Source organism: Kogia breviceps, chromosome 12, assembly GCF_026419965.1.
Source record: "Kogia breviceps isolate mKogBre1 chromosome 12, mKogBre1 haplotype 1, whole genome shotgun sequence".
NCBI classification, from domain to species: domain Eukaryota; kingdom Metazoa; phylum Chordata; class Mammalia; order Artiodactyla; family Physeteridae; genus Kogia; species Kogia breviceps.
The window spans coordinates 85,612,500-85,624,732 of NC_081321.1; the positions used below are offsets into that span (position 1 = coordinate 85,612,500).

Here is a 12,233-nt window from a genome sequence, read left to right on the forward strand (position 1 = left end):
CATAAATACCATTCTTAGTAAGAAGTAAATAGACAAAATCTATTTTAAATAATTGAATGGATTTTATAAGTTTTTCTTTAGTGTCCACAAGGGCAGGTGGTCTTGTATAGATTTGGAACATGGAGAAATTACATAGATGGATGATGATGATGATGATGATGATGTGTGAGAGAGACAGATGATAGATAGATGATAGATGATTGATAGATGACAGATAGATAGAGAGATAGATGATAGGTAGGTGCATAGGTAGATAGATAGACAGACATACCACTAAAACTGAACCAGGAGTAAAACGTCTTCTCCATTGACAGAAAAGACAATTTCAACTTTTTTGTTATTTATTAGCATTGGGTTCTTCATTGCAGACAGCAGAATCCATTATATCTCACTTAAATAAAAAAGTTTCTAAAGATATTAAGTATATCACCAAATCTCTTAGAAAGCCAAAGAGCCTAATTCAGATGCTACACAGCTGGGAACAAAGCAGCCCAGGGACACCTACAAGGGGAGGACACCTGACTTCACCATAGGGCTGTCCTGTAACAGCTACGCCCATGCCACCTGTCTCCAGCCTCATCACTAGGACATGAGAGTCTGGATACCAGATGCCTCCACCCTGTGCTCGTCAGAAGATCTGATATTCCTGCTAGCAGCCACCACCACCTCATGTTGTTTCTTTTCACCTCTAAGTCTTGCACAGGCACCTCCGCCGGGGGGATCCCATTCCACATATGGGACTCTAGCTGCAAGGCAGTCTGGGAAAATGCAGTGTTTGGCCATCCAGCCTCCGTAAAGCAGGAAGGCATGGGTACAGTGGAGCTGGGGTGGGTGCTGACAAGCCAACCTACAGTACCTGCCACGCTATCTTCCCCTCGTTTTACTCGGTTGAGCTTTTGTTTAAGTGCTTTGCGAACTGTAGGCAGAAAAGTTTCATTCCCATTCTTATTATCTTTGCAGCAAAATCTTACAACAGTGGCAATAAACCATGGCTACATCAAATTTAGCAACTTGATACAGGTAAAAACCCAGCGGGAAAGTTACCTCAGGGGATATAACCTACCTAAAGAGGTTTGGTGTTTGAAGAGTGTTTTGTTTGTTGTGTGGTTTTTGTTTGCAGCACTAGCCAGCTGTTGTGGGGTCTTTGGGAAAGTCCTACTTTTCTGAAGAACAAGGTCATTCCCTGCCACTCCGTTCCCCAAATGTTGTAGGGTTTGTTTCCTGGCTGAGTTAGAAATCGAGCTATTTGAGGCTGGAGCAAGGGCAAGGAATTAGGATGTGCCAGGTCCTGAAATAGGTGCTTCACATCTGGAATTATCACCCCTGTTACCAAGATGGGGAAGCCGAGACACAGAGATGGGAAATCTATGCTGACGAGACGGCCAGAAATTACATTTCAAACCACGTTTTTCTGACTTCAGAGGTGACTCCCACGAATTGAGTAGAGAAACCTCTTGTTCAAAGACTCGGGGGGAGAATCAGGAAGGAGCGGGGTTCTCCAAGACCCCTCTCCGCGACCTCACCCCCGCAGTCCCAGGAGGGCTCTAAGAGCCCTGGGGCTCCCACAGCGCAGTCTACAAACCTGGTGTAGACCAGTGGGTTCCAAAATGGCTTGGGGCTTGGGTTCTCTGGGGAGCTTTTTAGAAACGGAGATTGGAAGGTGTTCTTAATGAGACTCTCCAGGGGTGTTACAGACCAGTATCTTTGCCCACCCGCCCAGCCCCTAAGCCTTATACTACCCCCCATACCTGGACATCGGGTCTGCTTGAACACAGGCTTTTATGGCAAGGTAGCAAGCTTCTCTGGGGCTCAAAAAAAAAAGGAAATGATAAAGCCTACCTCACAGTGTTGTTGGGAAAATTACAAGAAAAATAATATATGATGCACCCCTGCTATAGAAGGTTCTCAAAATGATTCTTACCCATTCATCTGGCAAGTTCTTTTTTTGAGTCTGTGTGATCTAGAAATCTTCTAAATATACAAGAGTATCTCAATATTGTATAGGTTTCACTGTTTTTTTTAATGTAATGAGACAAGTGCCAAGTGGGTCTTCCAGAAATTAACATATTTGGAGGAGAGTAGTAGCAAAAAAAGAGAGAGAGAAGGAGAGAGAACTTGCTAAAGTGTTTCCCTATTAACAAAAGCCCAGAATTTGACTTTCTGTTTTACTTTCTAAGAAAATAAAGGTCAGAATGACTGGAGTCTGATGGGCCTCTAGCTTTAGGGACCAGCCAGAGTCCCCCAAAGCCCCAGGGCAGGCATGGAGGGGACCCCCCGGGCTGGCGGGCTCTGGTCCTCGAGGAGAGCCTGTGCCTCTTGGCTGGGCTTTGCTGCGCATGTGACCAGCTCCCTGCGTTTCAGGACTCAGGCTTGCTGAGTGTCATCACTGACCCTATCCACACCCCGGTCACCCTCTTCTGGCCCAGCGACCAAGCCCTCCAAGCCCTGCCCCCTGAACAACAGGATTTCCTGTTCAACCAAGACAACAAGGACAAGTTGAAGGAGTATTTGAAGTTCCACGTGATCCGAGATTCCAAGGTATGTTGTTTTCACACAGACGGCAGTTGCAGGGCTACCCCTGGGTGATCAAATCCAGGAATCGTCCGTGCATCTCCCCCCCGACGGGGCGAAGGTGGCCTGAGCGTCCCCTGCCCGGCTGTGTCCTTCTCTGACTGCCTGTGGCGAATTGACGACTGCAGTGTAGCACATCTCGTTCTGTTTCTCCCACTGGCCACTGTGTCTGTCCCAACTTTAACCAATACCCAAGAGCATCCTTCCCCTTTTGTACTGCAGACTAGCTTCCTCCCTTCCCTGGTTCACATGGCAAAGTGGCCGTTGACGACAGTCCCCAAGTTTCTCCCAGAATGACTCCATCTCTCCCAATTCCAGAGTTTCTAGGCAGAGGTCTGATCCATCCAGCTGTGACCAGCTCTTGGCTCCCGAACCGATCCTCTGTGATCAGGGAAGCAGGATCTTGTGGGAACATGGCAGCTCTTGCTAAAACCCTGTCTCTTTGGGTCCTCAACCAGGACCTGTTTCCCTCCAGGAATGAGACATCTAATCCAAGAAGGCCAAATGCCCTCCTATAGGTTAGTTCGTAGGACCTATATTAGTTTCCTAGGGCCGCCATAAGCCATTACCACAAAAAGTGGGTGGCTTGAAACAACAGAAATGTATTCTCTCAGAGCTCTGGAGGCCAGAGGTCTGAAATCACGGTGTTGACATGGCTGTTCCTGCTGGAGGCTCTGGGGGAGGCTCTGCTCCCTCCTCTCTCAGCGTCTGCTGGTTGCCAGACATCCTTGGCAACCCCAGCTTGTAGTGCATCCTCCAGTCTCTGGCCCTGTTATCACATGGCTCTCTATCTTCTCTCCCTGTGTGTTTCTGTGTCTTCACATGGCACTCTCCTCTCTTCTTAAAAAGGCACCAGTCATACTGGATTAAGGGTCCACTCTACTCTGGTATGACCTCATCTCAACTAATTACATCTGCAATGATCTTATTTCCAAGCAAGGTCACGTTTTGAGGTAATGGGAACCAAGACTTCAGTAACACTTTTGAGGGGACACAATTCAACCCATCACAGAGCCCTATGCCATCTCCCTAACTCTGATCCTGCCACAGGCTTCGTGCATCAACACAGCATCTTCTGTGGACTCCCGAGCATGGATGGGAATGGAAGGCTGGTTGAAACCAGCTGGAGGAGACTTTCGCCACAGAAAAAAGCTCCAGCTTCCTAGAGAGCCCACACTTACTCTTCCTTTTGACTGTATCTACTGTCATTTTTAAGCTGGAATTATTAGAACTCTTAGAAAAATTGTGTCTGAATTTGGTTTGTTGGCAAAGCCCCTTGGGGCCCTTCTTCAGCTCAGATTTGGGGTGTTAATGTGGCACCATCACTCCTACAGGTTTTGGCAGTGGATCTCCCTAGGTCTGCTACCTGGAAGACCCTGCAAGGTTCCGAGCTGAGTGTGAAGTGCGGAGCTGGCAGTGACATCGTGAGTATTGTCACCCAGTGGAAGCTGGGAATGCATTCCCCAACCACTGCCCCTTCAGGAGTTGTTCATTTCCCCCCCCCCCCCCCCGCATTGACAGCAAGCTCTTTTCTCTCACTGCCTTCAGGGCTATCTCCCCTGAGTAAGTGGATATGAAAAACCTGATAAGTCCTGGCCAGCCCAAGCCCTCACCAGGTGTCAGGGAGCCTCCCTTTACACTTGCAGAGAGCAGCTTTTGGTTGATTTGGGGGGAAGATTTATTTTCCAGTGTGAGACGCTTCCCTGAAGCAAGAAAGTACACTGTCATTCCTTTTCCTTCCTTCTCAGCCCTCTCAAAGCATGTCAGAGCCCGCTCTGGGTTACATCTACCTAGATAGGCCAACAAAGAGAAATTTTGCAATTTTCACTTTCCTTGGCTAGTTCCTTAACAATATTACCTCCCTGTAATTCCATGTGATGAATGGGTCTGATGGGATAATAGTAGCTACATCCTCTATCTTTTATTTAATGGAAAATGGCAGCGGCTTAAATATGTAAGGGTTTCTCTCTCTCATAAAAAAAAAAAAAAATCTGGAAGTAGTCAATCCAGAGCAAGTATGATGGCTCACTGGGAGAACTCAAGGTCCAACATAACTGTTGGAGCTCTGGCCATCATGTCCACTTTCCAGGCAGTAGAAAGGAGAAAGGACAAAAGGGATGCAGCTCCGAGCTGAGTTGATTACCTCCAAGGAGCCTTCTGAGAAGTCCCAGATAACATTCTGTTTACATCTTCTGACAAGCCAGAATCCCTTTGGTGATTGGATTGGAATTGCATTGAATTTGTTATCGAATATGAAGAGTGTTAGCATCTTTACATCCCAACTTCTGGAAAGTTATCCTAATTTACGATCTCTCTTGAGATCAACTATACTGTCTCCATAGACCAAACTGGACATTTATCAAAGAAGAAGAAGACGAATGTTCACTGCTCATCCTGAGTGCTAATAGAACTTTCAGGCACTTTGTACTCAGAGTACTTTTTTTTTTTTTTTTTTTGGCTGCATCGGGTCTTAGTTGCAGCACACGGGATCTTTCGTTGTGGTGCGCAGGCTTCTCTCTAGTTGTGGCGTGCGGGTTTTCTCTTCTCTAGTTGTGGTGTGTGGGTTCCAGAGCGCATGGGCTCTGTAGTTTGCAACACGCAGGCTCTCTAGTTGAGGCGAGCGAGCTCAGTAGTTGTGGCAGACGGGCTTAGTCGCTCCACGGCACGTGTAATCTTAGTTCCCTGATCAGGGATGGAATCCATGTCCCCTGCATTGTAAGGTGGATTGTTTTTTTTGTGTGTGTGTGTGTGGTATGCAGGCCTCTCACTGTTGCAGCCCCTCCCGTTGCGGAGCGCAGGCTCCGGACGCGCAGGCCCAGCGGCCATGGCTCACGGGCCCAGCCGCTCCGCGGCATGTGGGATCCTCCCGGACCGGGGCACGAACCCGTGTCCCCTGCATCGGCAGCCGGACTCTCAGCCACTGCGCCACCAGGGAAGCCCCGTAAGGTGGATTCTTTCCCACTGGACCACCAGGGAAGTCCCCAGAGTACTATTTAGTTGGAACTTTATAACAACCCTATGCAATGGAGTCATTAATCCTATTTATCTGGTAAAAACAGTTAAACCTCAGCGAAGTTCAGGGACTTGTTCACACAGTGTATAAGTAGAAGTGGGGGGATTCGACTCAGTTTTCCAGTGTTCCCCCCACTGAGTTACACAGTGTACATCCCACCAAACACTAGAGAGAGATTTATCTTTTTCTTTTCATGGAACGTTCTAAAAGCATTTGCTCCCTGGGGGGGAAATATATCCATCAATTTGCTAGTTGGGTGGACCTTAGGAAAGAAAGCCCGAGGACTGTTGCAAGCATTAAACAAAATCATGCCTCTAGAGCACGATTTAGACAATGCCTAGTACACGTGAAACAGTTATTATCGTTAAGAGGGTAAAGCCCATCAGTGTATATTTTGGAAAGGAAGTTGTACCGGTAGCTTTGCTAGGTGCTGGCACTAAGTGTGAAAACCGGGTAACTGCACGCGAAGTGGCCACGTCAGCCAGGTTTATCCTGAGCCACGGCCAGGCCATTCCGACTCCCCCCTGTTAGGCTCACTGCCAGCGTTTCTCCTTTGGTAGAGGCAGGGTTGCCGAGGGGCCGGGAGTGTGGGCTGAGGCTGCGAGCCTGGGCGTGAATGCCCGCACCACCACTTACTGACGGCGTCAGCCGGGCGAGTTAGCTAAGCACTCACTGCCTCAGTTTCCTCATCCGTGAATGGGAACACCAGCAAGGGTAGCCACATGCCAGGGATGTTGTGAGGACTGAAAGAATTCGCACGGGTAAAGCAGGAAGGACAGCACTTGGATGTAATACGTACGGCGTGTGTGAGAGAAAGATGTTGGCCGTCGATGCATATCAGTTCTTTCTGACTCTAGCAGGTGCCGGCCACGTTCCATGGCCTGGGAAGAGGAGAAGTCTGAGGATTGTTGACTCTTCCCCTGCTCTCTCTCCCTCTGTCACAGGGCGAGCTCTTCCTGAACGGCCAAATGTGCAGAATTGTGCAGCGCGAGCTCTTATTTGACCTGGGCGTGGCCTACGGCATCGACTGTCTGCTGATCGACCCCACCCTGGGGGGCCGCTGTGACACTTTTACCACTTTCGATGTCTCGGTCAGTCCTAAAAAACACTCCGGTAGTGAGGGAACCTTGGGCCAAGGAACAGCCCTCGTGGGTTGTTGCACCCTGCTGTGAAGCCACCGAGGGCTGGCCCCCAGCAAACACAGGACCCAAGGGATCAGAGCGCCACATGACGGCGCTCTTCAGGTTCAGGATCAACAACGTCTACTTGGTCCTGTACAAGCCTCGCCCGGTCTCATTGATCCACCCGCACACCCATCCATTCATCATCCCCTTGCCATTAAGGAAACAGCTGCTGGGAACCAACCGTGTGCCACTGTGGTCTACCAGCCATTTTCAAACCCACCCACCCATTCAGTCATTCACTTAACCATTCTACAAGCATTTTTTGAGCCTCTGCCAGAATAAACCATGAGAGATGCCGTACTTGACAGGGTATGACTACAAAAGTGGCAGTTTCATATGGTCCGCTCTAACACATGCCACCATGCCTCCATTCATTTGCTCATTCATTAACACCGATGGAACTTCCGTCCCGGGCCCTGCACTGTATGAGGCATGTGTACATTTCACACACATTCATCCATCCAGTGCCATTTGTTGACCTTTGAGCCTGCTGTTTGGCTCAAAGCTCACCTTACCCCTATCCAATAATAGAAGCAGTTATCGTCTACTCTATTATGCAAACTTGTAAATTGAGTCTCAAAGAGGTGAAGTGACTTACATGGCAAAGTCTGCCACCAGTTGATTTCTGTACCGGGCAACTTGTAGGCATTCAATAAATATCCCAAATTACTGGAATAACCGTCAGCCAAAGTAGGAGATGAAAAACCAGATGTTAATTTCTTCACTTTCAGAGTATATATACAGACATTTGTTTCAGTTAATCATTTTTCCTCACCAATCCCCTGAAAATCAAATAGCAGCAAGAATTATTATTGCTGTTTTATAGATCAGAAGACTAAGGATCAAGGAATGTGATTAGCTAAAACAATCACAGCTGACATATAACGGAACTGACACTTGCATCCACATTTCCCACTGCTGCTATACCGTGTGCCTGTGTGACCCTGCCCTGGTCCACCTCCATCTCACAGGGAATTTTTACCTCAAAGAACTAAACTAAGGAACTGAGGTCCACGACATACCTTCAGAATTCCCTGTGGCAAAGTTACAGAGTGTTTGCTTTTATACTTTTGATCATAGCCAGAATCTTAAGATTAATTAAGTTCTTAGTCACATAATCAAGGCATTTACCTGGGGCATTCCTTGTGTTTCCCAGTATTCTGGATGTTTCAGTGTTTCTTTTCTTGCATACTAGGGGAATTGCGGGAGCTGTGTTCATACTCCCAGCTGCCCCGGGTGGACTAAACCAAAGGTAATTATGAACACAGTGATAACGTTTGGAGAGTGATAGGTTTGTTTCTCTATCAGACCCCAGTCTCCTGGTAGCTGTGAGTGGGCATGCATGTGTGTGCATCTGCAAGTGTGTTATAACTGTGTGTAATTCGTTTATGTCTTTCTTTCAACAATCAGGCCAAGGGGATTAGAGATGAACATTCTTAGCCCAGGCAGCCTGTCAACCCACTATCCGTCTTTTAAGAACTGTCTAGAAGAGTCATGGGATTACAGACCTAGAAGGGGTTGCAAAGATAATTATAATTATAAATGTAATAGTTGTATTTTGTTGGTTGCTGTTCATGTCCCCGGCTCTGTGCTGGCCCCTTTATTTTGACATTATCCCTATTCCCCATTATCATTCTCATAGAAAAATATATTACCTCCACTTGCAACAGATGAGTCTCAGAGAGGACAAGCAATCAGCCCGAGGCCACACAGCTAGTAAGGAGCAAAGCTAGGATTAGAGCCCAGCGTGCGATGTAAGAGTAACGGTTAAGCCAGTGGAATTTCGGGTCCACAGTTATGGGGTCAAATTCTCGTGGGTAATCTTTGGCAAGTCATTTTCTATGTTTTTGCCTCTGCATAATGGAGCTAATAACAGTTCTGTGTGTGATTCTTAGGAAAAGTAAGTTTTTAAATGTGGGTACAGAGCCTGGCACATAGCAAGTGCTCATTAAGTATTAGTTTTAGTACTTACTCCAAAGCCAAGCTCTTTCTACTCTACCAGCAACCCCTCTAACAGAAACACCCCTACAAAATGAACTGTAACCCCATACCCTCTCTACTGATGATCCTGGGGCCTGGCCACAGACCCCTCTCCTGATAGAAAGCCACCTCTTCCCCACTCCCTTCTCAGGCAACCACACCTTTTGCAAACAGCTCTAAGGGTTACGATGGGGAGAAATCTTCTTTCCATGGACTCCACCTCTGCCCCCTCCCCCATCCATTTGTCTCTCTACACCCCTAAGAAGAGAATTCCCTGTACAGGGCTCATGACCATTGGGTCCCATTTTCTTTTTTTTTAGATGTTGGGTGTAGGAGTTTATTAATTTATTTTATTTATTTTGGCTGTGTTGGGTCTTCGTGTCTGTGCGAGGACTTTCTCTAGTTTGGCAAGCGGGGGCCACTCTTCATCGCGGTGCGCGGGCCTCTCACTATCGCGGCCTCTCCTGTTGCGGAGCACAGGCTCCAGACGCGCAGGCTCAGTAATTGTGGCTCACGGGTCTAGTTGCTCCGCGGCACGCGGGATCCTCCCGGACCGGGGCTCGAACCCGTGTCCCCTGCATTAGCAGGCAGATTCTCAACCACTGCGCCATCAGGGAAACCCCGAGTCCCATTTTCTACTTGGGCAGTACCCGGGATCCCCCACTGGAGGCGGACTAGAGCCCAAGAGCCCAAGGGGATGGAAGGTGGAGGGATGGTTCAATCTCTTTCTTTAGGGTGAGAAGCGGAAGTGTCTGTACGACTTGCCCTTCAGGAGGAACCTGGAAGGCTGCAAGCAGCAGTGCACCCTGGTGATACAGCTCCCCAAGTGCTGCAAGGGCTACTTCTGGCCAGACTGTCAGGGTAAGGGAGCCTCTTACTGCCTCGCAATTCTGCAATGATCGTACAGTCACTGTGGAGCATTCGAAAGTACTGTATGGGGGGCCGGGGGGCATGCATGGGGAGCAGGGGAGTAGATCACTCTTAATGATTCTGCTAAGAAAAGATCCAAAAGCAATTATTCTGAAGAGCTGTGCAGCTTTCCTTCTCCTTTTTTTTTTTTTCTTGTCATATTTGGTTTTTACAGAGCTGAGATTCTACCGTGCATAGACTATAAATCATGTGTCATGCTTTTCTGCTTGATGTTATAGCATAAGACATTTCCCATGGTGTTAGAAACACCATATCTCATTTCTGACACCAGTCTATGATACTCATAAGCATGCTAGTTTAAATGCGTCTAAAGACATCTGCCTTGACAGGTTGCTTTACCAATGTGATATGAATGGGCCGTTATTTCCCGAAATCTCCCCTGTTATGTGTAACATCGCCCTTCCTCCCTCACCTCACCCTTTCAGGAAAGGGCTCCTGAAACCCCTTTGTCTAGATACAGCTTCTAGCCAACAACACAGCAGCAAAAGCATAACAAATGCCACAGAACTTCCCATCCACCATGCACTGATTTAAGTGAGCACATTTATTGAGGGCTACTTCCCATATACGGGAACATCTGAACCTTGCAGCAACCCCTAGGAAGTAGGTTCCATTGTCATCCCCATTGTACAGATGACGAAATGAAGGCACAGATTGGATAAGAAGCACGCTTAAGGTCCCACAGTATGTCTCCAGAAGCCATGGTTTTAAGTGCCATGCATACTCCATTCATCATGGTCCAGTTGGGAAAATTCTGGGCTGGGAATCCACGCAATCACTCAGCCTCCACTCCGCTCTCCGTCACTAAAGCATAGACCATTCATAAAAGTCAGTGTCATCCCTTATATTTGTTCAGTGCTTTATATTTTCACATGCTTGTGGTTACAGTGTCTCATTTGGTCCTCAGAGCCACAACGTGGAATAGGTCAAGTGGGCACTCTTCTCCTCCTCCTCCGCTAGAGCTAAGAGAACCGAAGCTCAGAGCAAGTTCATTATTCAGCCCAGATCAACACAAATCCAGGTCTCCTGACCCCCAAATACAATGCACAGTTCGGTACATTGCTCTGCCCGTTTTATCAGATATATTTAAGCCACAGGCCAGTGGCTTCCTCTAAACATCCAGTGACACTATGTGGATATGTCCCCGGGGCCACAGAGGACAGAACCCACATCTGAGGGCGGGTTAGCAGCATGTTCACAAAGGCGCTGAGCTGCTCTGGGTCTGGGGAGGCTGTTAAGTCACTGCTGTTCCATCTCTTCCAGCCTGCCCTGGAGGACCAGATACCCCATGTAACAACCGGGGTGTCTGCCTTGATCAGTACTCACCTGCGGGACAGTGTAAATGCAACACCGGCTTCAACGGGACAGCGTGTGAGCTGTGCTGGCCAGGGAGATTCGGGCCTGATTGTCAGCGTACGTGGCACCCGCTCCCCTGAGCTTCTGCCTGTCGTTCGGCTGTATGCTCCTGCCCCGACGCACACCACCCACCTCCCATCTGCCTGCCCTCGCATGCTTTTTTCCTCCTTGGATATATTCCCAGCTTCCATCCACTGAAAGGGCCTCCTCTCTGGAAGTGAAACTCACATCCCCTGCAGCCACCAAGGCAAGCTGTGGCTGACCAACCCTCATTCAGTCATTCAACTATCATATATATGCTGAGTCCTTACTAATGTTGATAGCTAATGTGTGTGGAGTGCCTACTATGTGCCAGGCAGGTATGTTGAACCATCTAATCCTCACAACAAGCCTCTGAGGTGGGTACTCTTATTATCCCCACTTAGCAGATGAAGAAGCTGAGGCACAAAGAGGCTAAGTGACTTGATCAAAAGCCAGGAATGGTTCTAAGCTGTAGAACTTAGCTTTCAAAATCCCAGCTTTCAAGGAGTGTACATTCAAAGGGAGGAAACAGACAAAGATGACAGAAACAAAAATAGATATAAAGGCATAAAGAAGATGACGCAGATGAAGGTAATAGAGAAAGAAAGGAGGCAATGGTCCAGAAGACATCTCATGAAATATTTGAGTAGAGACCTAACAGAGGTGAGGGGGCCGGGAGTGGGACTATCAATAGCAGCTGTGTCCGGTCAGATTTCGGTGATGATGGAAATGCTCTGTAACTCCGCCACGAGGAATGGTAGCCGCTAGCCACATGTGGATGTTGAGCACCCAAAACCTGTGACTAAAGAACTGATGATTTTTGTTTATCTTAATTAGTTTACATTTAGACAGCCACGTGTGATGAGCGGCTGCTCTAATGGACAGTGCAGGCTAGAGGAATGGCTTTCCTGGAAGAGAGACAAGCAAGTGCAAAGGCCCTGAGGCAGGCGTGGGCTCGGCATGCGAGGAACAGCAAAGCGGCCAAGGTGGCTGAGCAGAGTGGGCAAAGAAGAGGGAGAAAGGGAGAAGAAGGAATCTGAAGGTCGCCAGGGGCCAGATAACATAGGAGCTTCTTGCCCAGAGACAGGTCTTCAGCGTCTAATCTAAGTGTGATGGCGGCCAGCAAAGGATTGTGAGTGGGGGGTGGGGGGGGTTGTCCTGAGCAGATTGGGAAGGAC

At 48.2% G+C, this 12,233-nt stretch overlaps 1 protein-coding gene across 1 annotated transcript in view; it reads left to right on the forward strand.

Annotated features, from left to right (window-relative positions):
- STAB2 (stabilin 2) overlaps positions 1 to 12,233 on the forward strand; it is a 148,144-nt gene that overhangs the window by 115,396 nt on the left and 20,515 nt on the right. Inside the window, exons 50-56 of the mRNA XM_059080137.2 lie at positions 961 to 1,020; positions 2,362 to 2,538; positions 3,906 to 3,995; positions 6,529 to 6,675; positions 7,964 to 8,020; positions 9,483 to 9,609; positions 10,942 to 11,091. Coding sequence (XP_058936120.1) covers positions 961 to 1,020; positions 2,362 to 2,538; positions 3,906 to 3,995; positions 6,529 to 6,675; positions 7,964 to 8,020; positions 9,483 to 9,609; positions 10,942 to 11,091 — 808 coding nt within the window. The remainder of the gene's footprint in view (positions 1 to 960; positions 1,021 to 2,361; positions 2,539 to 3,905; positions 3,996 to 6,528; positions 6,676 to 7,963; positions 8,021 to 9,482; positions 9,610 to 10,941; positions 11,092 to 12,233) is intronic.